Source organism: Cetorhinus maximus, chromosome 9 (genome assembly GCF_964194155.1).
Source record: "Cetorhinus maximus chromosome 9, sCetMax3.hap1.1, whole genome shotgun sequence".
Taxonomy (NCBI): Eukaryota; Metazoa; Chordata; class Chondrichthyes; order Lamniformes; family Cetorhinidae; genus Cetorhinus; species Cetorhinus maximus.
Window position 1 is genome coordinate 39,713,657 of NC_135887.1, and position 14,003 is coordinate 39,727,659.

Consider the following 14,003-nt stretch of genomic DNA (forward strand, 5'->3'; position numbering starts at 1 on the left):
TGAAAGGAAAGATAGCCCCATGGACAAATAAGATAAATGTATCTACATATAATTCTGTCCATGTATACTGTCAGTGGTATATAGAAAATAACTGATTGTCTGGGTGCTATAATTAAAGAGTTCAGATGCCATCATGAAATGCAGGAGGGAAGTTACAGTATATAATAGAAAGTATCACAAATAGAAAGGTTGTAGGGGGACAGTTTTGTGCTGTTAATTTTCTTTGACATCGCTTCTTTTGTCAAAGGCATGTGTCAAAGCAGATAGAGGAACAGAAGTAGGCCATTTAATTGCTTGAGCCTGTTTCGCCATTCAGTGAGATCATGGCCAATCTGAGTCCTAACTCTATATGCCTGCATTTGCCCTATATCCTTTTATATCATTGGTTGGCAAAAATGTACAGGAAAATATCAATGGCCATGATATTCTATTTAGCTGATGCTTGATAAACTTCATTCTGAAGGATTATATTGTGATATGATCATCATCGGTCTACCAAATTTATTTTAAATTAAACAAGAGAGAACACAGATAATATGTATTTATATATCGCGCCGCATACCCTAAGATCTTAAGAAAACCACCAGATCTCTTGACAGTACAGTTTTCAAAGTGAATTGTGATATACAACTAATCAATTGATTAACATGCTGCGCAGTGTTATCTCTCTGGACGTTCCTCTGCACAAGCTTGGTTTTAATGGCAGTGAATGGGTTCTCTTTAGTTCCTCTTCATTCCATTTTGGGCTGCAATGGCTGTCATAGCATCATATTTTAAAATTATACTCTTCACATTGTCGACACATTGTCAGATTATCGTGAACGCTGAACACACTCGTATCAAGATGAAATAGCACTCTTTAATTGATGCAGGTCAAAACTATGACCTGTCTAAATTTAAATCATCAGCAATAGGAATAAACAAAAGCACACACAAAACCACAGAATAATCAAAGACACACATCCACACATTGGATATCTTGGGTTTCTGTCCATTCTGTGCTAAACTAAAACTGTTGGCCTGCCTTCACTAGCACACTGCAGAATGTTTCAGCACATACTTTACAATGTTCAATACCCTTCAGTTCGCTAGTAAAATAAATAGTAACTGGCAGAGATTATTCTGCAATGCTTGCTTTAAAGAGTCAGCAGCAAGCTAAACAGGCAGATGCAATATTTTGTGTAGAAACCATTACTTGCAATTTTTTTCTGAATTTTGATGCAAAAATATTGCCAGTTTTGCAATGGTTTCCTGATTGTGTGCGTCAGTCTCCTCCTGGGTGTTCCAGGGACAAGGAGCAGGCACTTTGAGCTGATTTGCCTCCACTGCCTGGCAAGTCCGCAACTAGCTTTGCGCAGTCCCCTGCAGCTGGGACAGTCAGTCACACTCAGTTCAAACCCTACAGCAACCATGTGACGTAAAGCTGTCTGTCAGATACATCTGCATTCCTGTTTTTGCTATACACAGCTCTTACCTGCTTCAAAGCCTCCATTTCCCATCCATTAATATTCTCACACAATGAGTGATGTCTTGGTGTCCCCTCAACAGTGACAAAGAGATGTTGTGATGATGACCGCCTCTCCTCCTCTGTCCGTGTTTCCATCCCTAGGTCTGCAGTGAAACGCTGCTCACAGCTCCTGCATCAGCTGCCAGCGTCCACTGATCCCATCATCAATACAAATCTGTCATACATCAAGCACACAACTCTATGTTTTTTCCAGTCGGTAACACAAAGGACGGCAATCTGCAGTTTCTATAGAGACAGTGAGTCTCGGTAGTGGACTGTGTATTTGAATCTGTCTCAACGACACAGCAGGTTCCTTACAGCCAGCCAGTGTACATCACATCAGCCTATTTATTCAGCACCCTCCCATCCATCAATGGACACGCTGCTGCTCCTTCAGCCACAGCGTATGAAGATCCAAAGCTGCACTGCAGTGTCAGAGATGTACCTGCTATCCTACTGCTCCCCTATTTGGAACTAATCAACATTAAAACCCACCACTTCATAGCCACCTTCTGCAAACCACCAATCCAGTGTTTCTCTTAGAGCTGGCCTATCAGCAGGCAGTGTGTGCCCGTTGCCTGGGTTACAGTATTAGAATGCTGTGTTTGCTATTGATTAGAGATGTTAGCACACTGCAATACTGAAACGCAGCCCTCAGCACACTTCAGACATGATCCCAGTAACTGTAACCTCTCCTGCCAAGATCCCAGAGAATAGTCTACTGCTGCGGTCCTAAAAGGGGTACACAAAAACAAATTTAATCCCTGAGGGGAGCTGTGACAACCTGCAGCAAACACAGGAAACTTAACGTCAGCCCACAGACTGTGGGGCAGACCAATATCAAAATTCATCTACAGCAACCTATAGCTTCATGTGTACTGCTGGGACTCCTCGGTAGCAGCAGAATAAAAATGAACTTATGCTAGCTACAGGACCAGGGTTCCATTTAAAGCATTCTCTCAATAATTACTATTGATTAAAGACATTTTTTCCAACTAAAAAAATTTATACTTCAAATGAAGGAGGAAATGCTGTTTTAGTTATCAGAAAGAACCCACTGTAATTGGGTAGCTGGCTGCTTTCCTCAAAAGCAGCTATTAGTCCAACAAGCCACAATCAGCAAGTTTGCTGCTCCTGCCTGTCTCTCAATAGCCCTCCCATTAAAATATAACTGGGAAGTGAAAGAAAAAACACCTCATGTGCATACTTTCCACAGAGAAGCAGAGAAATACATACTATACTGCCTCACAACATTTCCATTAAATACTACACACCCAATTTCATCTGTTCTTATCTACATATCCTTCTATTCCTCATTCCCGCATGTTCTAGCTTCCTCTTGAAGGTATCTATGCTATTCACCTCAACTACTCCATGTGGTAGCAAGTTCCATAAACTATTCTCCGGATAAAGAAGTTGATCTTACACATTGATTCAATCTCTGGCCTAACCAAACTTCTAAACAAATTTAACATAACTTCCCTGCTTTTCAATTCTATTCTAAGATGAACCCCAGTGCATTTTGGGGCCTTGTTAACATGTGTTGCTACTTCCAATGATTTTTGGAATGTGTACCTGCAGATCTCTTTGACCATCTATATGAATTAGTCTGACTTTCCAAAGAGTGCATGTAAGTATGTGTGTGCATATATTCACTGATTACATTTCAGATAAGACAGCAAATGTAAACACATGTGCAGAGCAACACACCCAAAATGTAATATATAAAGACACTGATACAGCCACAAAAATTACTTTTAAGTCAGGACTTCTGGGTTTTCATCTTTACATATTGCAATCTATCCCATAGTCCAAGTAGAGGCAGAGGTTGGGTGGAGTTGATAAGACATTTAAGGCCACAGTTAGATCACAGGGTATGAGGATTTAGGGTCCAGTGAGGGCAAGGATTACGGAGCCTAAGAAAGTGTGCTCAAAAGCAGCTACTATGCCATACATGGAAGGCTGGGATTCAGAAGGCCCAAACTGAAACCAGGTGGTAGACCTGGCAGAGGTAGACCACAAATTAGCAATGGGATCCAGATGCTCCATTTATGAGGTGAAAAACCCAAACACTGGATTTTAAAAATCAAAAAACCCAGGTAAATACAACCAAAGCCAAGTAACAAATGGCTACCAGAGTTTGACAATAAACAGCATTTTATTCTTTATCAACAATCTCTTCACTTTCTTACCAACAGTCTGCAAAATAAAACAGGACTGCATGCGTTGCTGTTCATGGATACAGCCTCTCACATATTATTTGCCTGAGCGGAGCTCTCAACAGAAAAGTGGCATTTTTAATGCATTAACGTCTAAGTTGTCATTTGTCTGAATTAAAAGCTTTGAAAATTCAATCAGGGGTTTCTTTCAAAGTCCTCTGGAAAAAGCAAATAAATATTAAATTCTCACAGGATAAGGGATAGAACTTTCTATCCTTCAACTCCTATTGTTGCAACACAGGAGGTAACATAAGAGCAGTAGGAGGTTATTCAGCCCCTCAAACCTGTTCCACCATTCAGTGAAATACTTGGGAAATTTTACTATATTAGGTGGTGCTATATAAATGTATATTCTTGTTGAAATCATGGCTAACCTGTGTCTTAATTCCATTTAACCACTCTACCTGGTTCACAAAAATCTATTGATCTCAAATTTAAAATTATTAACTGCGCTCGCTATTTCTGGCAGAGTTCCATACTTCTACCAGCACCCTTTAGATGAAGCAATGTTTCCTAAATGGCTCTGATTTAAAGGTCATGTCGCCATGCCCTAGGCTCCCTCAACAATAGAAATTTCTCTCTATCTACCACATCAATTTCTTTCAAGATTCTAAAACCCTCAATCAAATCACCCCTTAAACTTCTATATTCCAAGGAGTACAAGCCTAGTTTATGTATTTTTTCTCTACAATTTGAGTCGCTGTAGCCTTGGTAACATTCTGATGAAAGGGCCTTCCAAGGCCAATGGGCTGGATTTTCGTGGAATAGGTGGGAACGTCGAACTGGGAAACTTACCACCTCAGCAGATCTGTTTCCTTTAAAAAGGCTGCTGCCCACCATTTTTGTTCTAGCAAGGCAGGGCAGGATGGAGTCAGGCCCACTGCCACAGAAGGCAGGCCTGGGGCAGCAATGGAGGCAGGCAGATGACAAGGCCGGCAGGCTAGAACCTCTGTTTACTGGGATATCAGCCCAGTTTTAATGATGAATGTCAGGCCCTCAAACCCTCGCTCCTCATCCCCCCTCTATTCCTCATCATGTTCCCCATGCCTTGACATGCCCACTCTATGCTCCCATAACCCCTACATGCCCCCATATCCCCTCCATGCTCCCTCATACCCTATGCAATTGTCATAGCCATTCACCCAATATCCACTATGGGAAGACCTCAGGAAACATGTCTTTGAAATGGACATGAAAAAAATAATTGTTTAACAATCAAATAGAGCTGTCAATCAAACTAACTTCATACTGAAAAATACCTTTCATAAAAAATATTTTAAAAGTTTAAATCCCCTGAAGCATGAGGTCATGCTTGACCATGAAGCAATGATTTTTGAATGTGTACCTGCAGATCTCTTTGACCATCTATATGAATTAGTCTGACTTTCCAAAGGGTACATGTAAATATGTGTGTGCATATATTCACTGATTACATTTCAGATAAGACAGCAAGTGTAAACACATATGCAGAGCAACACATCCAAAATGTAATATATAAAGACACTGATACAGCCACAAAAATTACTTTTAAGTCAGGACTTCTGGGTTCTCATCTTTTCATATTGCAATCTATCCCATAGTCCAAGTAGAGGCAGAGGTTTGGTGGAGTTGATAAGACATAAAGGGTCACAGTTAGATCACAGGGTATGACGATTCAGGGTCCAGTGAGGGCAAGGACTACGGATTAAGTGGTCACTCTGTTGTAAAAACAAACACCTATTTCAATAACCACATCAAAGACAGATAATTCCTTAATAGCCTCTTAAAACTATCAAACTGTGAACACAGCCCCCTGCTGAGATAAGTGGTTTTGGAACTTTTGAAACTCAGCCAAGCATTTGTAATAGCCTTACTTATAAAATAAACCAATGCAGCTTCAGAGAATGAAACCTATTGAAATTGCAAAAAAACAGATGGCTATGGCTTTTTCTAAGCTACACCAGTTGGCCTGTCAATCACTGCACCCGAGGGGCAGATGCTCACCCATGCAATGTAGCTGACAAGGGTGAGAATCCTGCATGTGTGCTGTCTATCCATGCCCATACCCATACCGTCAAAAATTAACGGAAACGGGAACAGATAACCAGAATCGAGCCCCGCCCACTATTTTACAGGGCTCCCATGTTGACACAATTTGGTGAAAATCCAGGCCAATATATCCTTTCTAAGATGTGGTGCCCAGAAGTGTACATTGTACTCCAGTGACCAGGGCTTTGTATAGCTGTAGCAAAGCTTTCTCACCTTTATATTCTAGCCTCCAAATATAAAGGCCAACATTCCATTTTTGTATATTTTCTTTGCATCTGACTAGTACATTTTAGCAATGCGTAAATGGATCCCAAAATAATTTTGGACCACCAATGATCCTAGCTTTTCATCATTTAAAAAATACTCAGATATATCCTTTTTTAGAACAAAATGGAAGGCATCACACTTATCTGTTTTGACGAAACAGTTTTGCCTACTTAATCCATCAATACCTTTTGGCAATTTTATATACCCATCAATATTTCTTACTAAGCCACCAACCATGTATCATCAGCAACTTTGGATACATGGCTCTATCTATCACTCAACACTATCGTGAATAGTTGAGGCCCAGCACAAATCCTTCTGGGATACAACTAGCCATTTCTTTATATTTTGAGTACATTCCATTTTCCCTACTTCTATCATCGAACCAACCTCCTAACCTGGTCAATAATTTGCCTTCAATTCCATGAGCTTTAACTTTGGCTAACAGTCTTTTACCTGGAACTTAATCAAATCTCTTCTGGAAGTCTATACAAACTGCATGCATAGGTATTCCCTTGCCTATTACCAGCTACTTTCTCAAAAAATTCAATTAAGTTCGTTAGACATGACTTACCTTTTACAAATCCACATTGGTGCTCTTTAATCAGCTCAAATCACTCTGTCCTTAATTATAGGTTCCAATGACCTCCCCAAAACAGATTTTAGACAAACTGGTCTATAATTCCCTGATTTCTCTCTCTCGTTCTTGTTAAATAATAGGTTACATTTGCAATCCTTCAATCTAAAAAGACAATTACAACCTAGAACAACAAGTCAACAAGCACAGCAGTCGCGTGGGAACATCACCACCTGCAAGTTCCCTTCCAAGTAACTCTCCGTCCTGACTTAGAGCTACATTGCCATTCCTTCAATGTTGCCGGGTCAAAATCCTAGAACTCTCTCCCTAACAGCACTATGGGTGTACCAACATCACAAGGATTGCAGCGGTTCAAGAACACAGCTCACCAACAACTCAAAGGCACTTAGAGTTGGGCAATAAGTGCAGGCCTAGCCAGCAAAATCCACATCCCCAGAAACAAATAAAATTACTTAAAAATTACTGAATCAAGAGTGCTTTGAAAAATTATTGCCAAAGTATCTCCAATTTCATCACCTACTTCCTTTAAAATCCTGGGATGGAAACTATCAGATCCTGGGGATTTGTCAGTCTTTTGAGACATTATTTTGTCCTGTACTGATTCTTTGCTTACATTAATTTTAGTGAATTCCAATTCCTGCTTCATTATTTGTTCCCTAGGTGGTCAGGTATACTATCCTCTTCCTCTATCATGCAGACTGACACACAGTAAATTTTCAACAAGTTGGCCATTTCCTTATTTTCATTTGAAATATTACCCATATCTGTTTGAAAGGGTCAACATTACCCTTGGCTACAATTTTTCTTCTAATATAATTCTAAAAACTTTGGGGAGGATTCTCGCAGAGTCATGGAGAACCCATGGAGCTTCCAAAATGGCAAGCGGGACCAAGATGCAAAAGTCCCACTCCCATATTCAACAGATCCCATTTTTGCAGGAAGGGAAAGGGGGTGGGGTGTGAATCATACATGAGGGAAACTTGAACTTAGCAGGGCCACAGACCATGTTTTGGATTTTGCAAGGGCCTTGAACCACTGTGTGGAAGTAATGAATTTATGAATTAGACATAAAGGGTCTTGAAAGGTGGATAAGGTCAATATAACCGTCACGATGCAATGTCTTCTTAAATGTCTTGTTCTTTAAACTTTTTTTAAAAATAGGCTGCCAGTGCCAGAGAGAGATTAAAAAAACTCTGTTCTAGCAATTACAATAGCTGTTTGTTTACATTTACCTAAAGGCTCTTTATGAATGCTTGGCTGATTTCCAAAAGCCACAATTATCTCAGTAGGTATTTCTAGTTAACAGTTTGACTGACAGCTCAAAGAGACTATTAAAGGATTAATTGTCTTTGATATGGAGTTGTAAATATAAGTTTTTTTTAAAAAGTGATTAGCACTTGGAGAGATTTAAAAGGATTGAATGGGTTTTCATGAATGAAAGTTCTTTCATTATAGTGAAGGCTGAATACGTTTTTAGAACATTATTTTATCTCATTTCAACATAGCTAATGAGGCCTGCCAATGATGGATACTGGGTGAATTGGCACAGAGGGTGTAAGGGGCCACAGGGGTGTGTATAAGGGCATGAGTTGGCATGGAAGTGGCATGGGGAGCAAGTGGAGGGTGTTGGGGTGTGAAGGCCAAGAGCTAGAGGGTCTAAAATTTGATGAAACAACTGGGACAAAGTCCCAGAGAACTGAGGCAGGCCTTTTAACCAGCCACCTTGGCTGCCTTTGTGGCCACCTTTGATCTGCACCCCCCACACGCCGCCCTCTGAAGCGAAAATTGGGTCTGATGGCTCACTTTCCACCAAGGCTCGACTGCTGAGTCAGGAAATTTTCCAAATCGAGCTACCCACCTCAGTTGCAAAAATCCAGCCCTTTGTGCGTTAATGCTGATATCCCCTGCAAGTTTCTTTTTATGTTCCTTTTTATAGCTCTTATTATCTTTGTCTTCCTTTTCTATTCTTTCTATCTCTCCCAGTTGCCTGGATCTATATACTATTCTTTGCAATTTTGTATGCCCTTTCCCTTAGCTTTATGTTAACTCTCACCTCTTTTGCCAACCATAACTATTTTATTTAGTAAGTAGAGCTCTTGCTCCCTAGGGATATATACTGGTCCTGTATTAAGCTAAATTTTTTTTATTTAACACCTTCCACTATTCATCTGTAGTTTGACTTGATAACAGCTGTGACCAGTTTGTTGTTGTCATTCTCTGTCTGATCCCATTAAAGTTATACTTATCAAAATATAGAATCTTAGTAACTGTTATATTTCTCCCTTTCAAACATAACATTGCATTTGATCACATTATGACCACTCTTAGATAAATGTTGCCTTACTGTTGGATTATTAACTAAGTGTGCTCATTATTTATTAGTTTAGTAGAGGCTTACCCCCTCATTGGTTCTGGAACATTCTGCTCCAAAACATCTATCTCAAACGTACTTAACTGCTTAGTGGTAGCATTCTCGCCAGGTCAGAAATTTGAGGTGACAAGTCCCATACTAGCAACTTGAGTGCAAAATCTAAGCTAGCACTCCAGTGCAGTACTGAAGGAGTCCTACACTGTCGGAGGGTCATACTTCAGGTGAGGCAGTTAACTGAGGCCTGTCTGCCCTCTCTGGTGGATGTAAAATATCCCATGGTGCTATTTCAAAGAAGAGTAGGGAATTCACCCCAGTGTCCTGGTGTTATGATCCCAGCTGATGTTACTACTGGACAAGTCAGGTCCAAGGGTAGAACCCGGCTTAATAGATCCTAACTTATATTTTTTGTTTAGAAACATGGAGAGTGGCTACTGGACAGGGTCACAGGAGTCAGCTGATGAACTTTTAACAAAAGAATAAAACATTTATTAAACAAGAAGAGATGAACTATATTACAATGCTCCTTCACCCACAACTATACCTTTACAGATATACACAGATTTGTAAGGATAATACGAGTTACAAAAGCTATCTTATACTCTCATGTTCACAGTAAGTACACAGTCCACATAGACCAATAGATGACCTGTGGTCAGGCACACCACATTCTGAAACCAAGTGACAGATGCCACCCCAAACAGATGCTATGGATCTCTCATCAACACCCCCTAGACACTTAGATAAAAACAAAAAGCTAAAAGCTACTGCGGATGCTGGAAATCCAAAACAAAAACAGAATTACCTGGAAAAACTCAGCAGGTCTGGCAGCATCGGTGGAGAAGAAATCAGTTAACGTTTCGAGCCTTCACGACCCTTCGGCAGAACTGAAGCATAGTTAGGAGAAAGGAGAAATATAAGTTGGTTTAAGGTGGGGGGGCGGGGGAGAGAGAAGTTGAGGGTGTGGTGATTGTGGAGATAAGCAAGCAGTGATAGGAGCAGATAATCAAAAGATGTCACAGACAAAAGGATCAAAGAGGTGTTGAAGGTGGTGATATTTGTCTAAGAAAAGTGCTAATTAAGAATGGAAGACAGGACACTCAAAGTACAGCTCTAGCTGGGGTAGGGTGGAAAGACTAACAAGGTTTTAGTTTTAGATTTAAAAATAATGGAAATAGGTGGGGAAAGAAGAATCTATATAAATTATTGAAAAAAAAGGGGAGGGGGGAGAAACGGGGTGGGGATGGGGGGAGGGGGAGTTTAAGATCTAAAGTTGTTGAATTCAATATTCAGCCCGGAAGGCTGTAAAGTGCCTAGTCGGAAGATGAGGTGCTGTTCCTCCAGTTTGCGTTGGGCTTCACTGGAACAATGCAGCAAGCCAAGGACACTTGTCACACTGTAAGCCAGCCGGTCTCACTGAACTCTGTCTTTCACGTGAGGGTTTCCAATCGCCACTCTCAAAGAACTCGCTTTGGAATCTTCTCCCAAACGACGCTTTCTCTCAGACGCTTTTCACAAAGGTCCATCTCGAGGGTTTCGAACTCTCCTTCCAATGTTCCTCTCCCCTAGATCATCATGTGCATTCAAGCTTCCTTCCACACCCTCTCTCTCAGACTCAGCCATGCCAACAGAACACCGCTGCTTCATATGTCCATAGTAAACAGTTACAGACCTTTGGCTGTCTCCTTGGATCTTCTAGCTTCTCGTAGGCCTATATTGCTTTAAGTCTGCATCCTGCAGCTTTCTCCCTTTAAGCTTGGAGCCTTTCTCTCTCTTCACTCTTAATTTTACTTAACAGGACTTTTTCCAGATTCCTATCTTTGTCCTTTGACTTAACTGTCCTCTTGGGACCTTTCCTGTTTTCCTTTAGGATCTGTTCCCTACAGCTCCCTCTCCCAGTAGACTTCTGACAACTGGGTATCTTCCTTGAGATCCAGAACGCACTCAACATTCACAGTTATTTTAACTATAAAGCAACTCATCTCAGATTCTTAGGCTTATTCTCCTCAGCAGTCTGCTAGTGTGTCAGCTAGAGGCAGACTTAAACTGTTACCTTCACCTTAGAGCAGAATGACCAACCAAACTCAAGTTGCTTTCAGTTTCTTTGTGTTTGTGGGGGGCTTCACTCTCTGGACCCCTGTTGCTAGGCAACAGCACAGTTTTTCTACCTTGTGTTTGTTTTAACTCCACTTCAAGAGTTGTAAATCTCATTAAAATTCAGGTAACTTTTAAAGTGAAACTAAAACTCAAGTTTTCCCTTTCTTAACACACAAATACAGAAATACAAATTAAACTTGAACTTAAAGCTAAAACTCATTCCTAACACATAAATACACATATAGCAGATAAATGTTATCTAACTATCTCTAGTTCCTAACACTAGCAAATATTTATCCCTAAAAACAAACTTATCTATTCATTATTTCATTGGTGTTTGTGAGACTTGCTGCATTTCCTACAATACAACGGTGCCTACACTCCAAAAAACGTACTTAATTGGTTGCAAAGCACTTCGGGATGTTTTGAAAGGTGCTATATGAATTGAAGTTATTTCTTTCGTAGGCTACATGATGGTGGGGGGTTATTCTGCAAAATGTATATGTTCAAGGTACAGAGAAGCGACTGAAAGCTATCTAACTGTTGTCAGGTTAAAAATAATCCAGGCAAACCCTATACTGCTGAGATAGGCTGAGCTACAGATAAAAATTTTAGTTAAGATATTGAAAGACAATTCAGTAGGTAAGTGCAACAGAAACTCTAATCTTTTTTTTGAATCATCATTTGCAATATTAGAAACACAGTTACTGAGGAAAAAATTGGCGCACAAAAAATATTTCAGGAAGCATTTTGAGCAATCTTTACCTACTTCCATTCTCTAGGAACCATTTTAAAACTTTCCTCTTTGACCAAGCTTTTGATCATGTGACCTAATATCTCCTTATGTGCCTTGGCGTCATACTTTGTTTTATAATGCTCCTGTGAAGCACTTTAGGGACGTTTCATTACTTTAAAAGTGCTTTCTAAATATAAATACATTAAGTCCTCACTGAAAGCTGTGGTTGCGTTCTTGAAAATCGCAACATTAAGTGAAACGACTTTAAGTGAATCGTGGGTTACCATAGGAATCAATGTTGAAGCCGGAGTTAGGTTCCTTTGGTTTAAAAACCAATGTACAAATTGTAATACTATACCATACATGTGCAGCACTGTGCATTCCGAACTGGCATAACATACAAAATGAAATAAATCACAGAATATAGAAGAAATGCTGTATAAATTCAAATTAGATAACATTAAATCACCCAAACAAGCCCCGAGTAGCACAGCTTCTGTGTCTCAAACACAGCACTCCTGAAACTCAGCTCAACTTCTTGCTTGTTTTCCTTTCCCACTCTGTATATCTCTCTCTCTCCTTTCCTACTCTGCCTCTGCCTGTCGCTCTCTCCTCCCTCCTTTCCCACTCTGTCTCTGTCTCTCTCTCCCCTTCCTTTCCTTCTCTGTCTCTCTCTCTCCTTTCCCATTCTGCCTCTGTTTCTCTGTCATGGCACAGCCGATGGTAAATGCTGAGTTGTTCAAATCCCAGAGGGAAACTTGAGACAACTGTCACAACTATTTTTGCAATTTGTATGTTTTGAGATGCGGGCTTTCAATTCAGTCGTAAAAAGACCACCGAGCCTGATAGGTTTTTACAAAACTAGATTAAACATTTCTTAACAAGAGAAATGATTTTAAGCACATGCATATGTCTACAAATTACTACTATAATAACTTCTAAATCCACTAATTAATCTGACTCCCAGTTACACCTCCGTTAAGGCAACAGTAAAACAGATAGATTTTAAAAGACCCAGGCAAAGAAACATGATACCCTGAACAATCCAATTCAAAGTGAGTTTCCTTAACTTCGGTTCATTGTAGTCAGTAGCTTAAGGCATAGATGCTGAATGCTTTTCACACTTGTTAGATTGTAAGAAGTCTGCTTTTACACATAGCCTTCTCTCCTTTATACATATTTTTCCATTTGAATGCAAATTCCCATTGTTTCACCTTGTCTTTGGACTTCACCTCCCTGATCATAAAAAATTATCATAGTACTAATTTTACCAGTAATCTTTGGGAAAAATAAATGCACCATATCTGAACTCCACCTGACTAGGTGACACATTTCACTCCTCTGAAAACAATCTAGTCTGGTTTATTTACAAACGCAAATGTCCTTTTACGCCTTACATTCTAAACTTCCCCATGTTTTCCCACTTAACATTTCAAATCTAGCTCATCTTTTGTTACATCAAATCCTTCAGGCCTGCTGCCTTTAATCCAAGTAAGTCACCCACCCCTCTCAACACACACGGGCACACAGATAAATATAGACACAGATACCACTATTTCCCAATACATTCCAAAAACATTATATCTTCCTGACTCTCTGTCTCTCTCAATTCCCATTCTGTCTGTCTCTTTCTCTCCTTTCCCACTGTCTCTCTCTCTCTCCTTTCCAAGTATCTCTCTCTGCTTTCGCACTGCCTTTCTCACTCTCTCTCCATTCCCACCCTGTCACTCTCTCTCTTTTCCCATTCTGCTTATCTCCTTCTCTCTCTCCTTTCCCATTCAGTCTCTCTCACTCCATTCCCACTCTGTCTCTCGGTCTCTCCTTTCTCAATGACTCTCTATCTCTCCTTCCCCAATGTCTCTCCTTCCCCAATGTCTCTGCTTCTCCTACTCTAATGTCTCTCTCTCGCTCCTTTGCCAATATCTCTCTCTCTCTCCTTTCAGACCCCTGGCGCTCACTCTCTCTCTCCTTTCCAGTTCTGACTGTCTGTCTCTCGCTCTCCTTTCCCACTCTGTCTCTCTTGTTTTCTCTCTCCTTTCCCCCTCTTCTTTCCCACTCATCTCTTTCTCTCCGTTCCAACCCTGTCTCTCTCTCTCTCCTTTCCCATTCTGTCTCTCTCTGCTTTCACACAGCCTTTCTCTCTCTCTCTCCTTTCCTAATCTGTCTCTCTCTCAGCTTTTGCA

General features: G+C 40.4%; 1 protein-coding gene across 11 annotated transcripts in view; it reads right to left on the minus strand.

The window, feature by feature from the left end:
- Positions 1-14,003, minus strand: part of tspoap1 (TSPO associated protein 1) — a 307,699-nt gene that overhangs the window by 208,405 nt on the left and 85,291 nt on the right. For 10 of the 11 annotated variants that reach the window (XM_078548560.1, XM_078548568.1, XM_078548567.1 and 7 more), the window contains exon 1: positions 1,475-1,977. The exons of the other annotated variant lie outside the window; for it this stretch is intronic. In XM_078548560.1, the coding sequence (XP_078404686.1) occupies positions 1,475-1,603 (129 nt within the window). In that variant the 5' untranslated portion in view covers positions 1,604-1,977. Of the gene's footprint in view, positions 1-1,474; positions 1,978-14,003 lie in introns of those variants that run through there. 11 annotated transcript variants of the gene reach the window in all.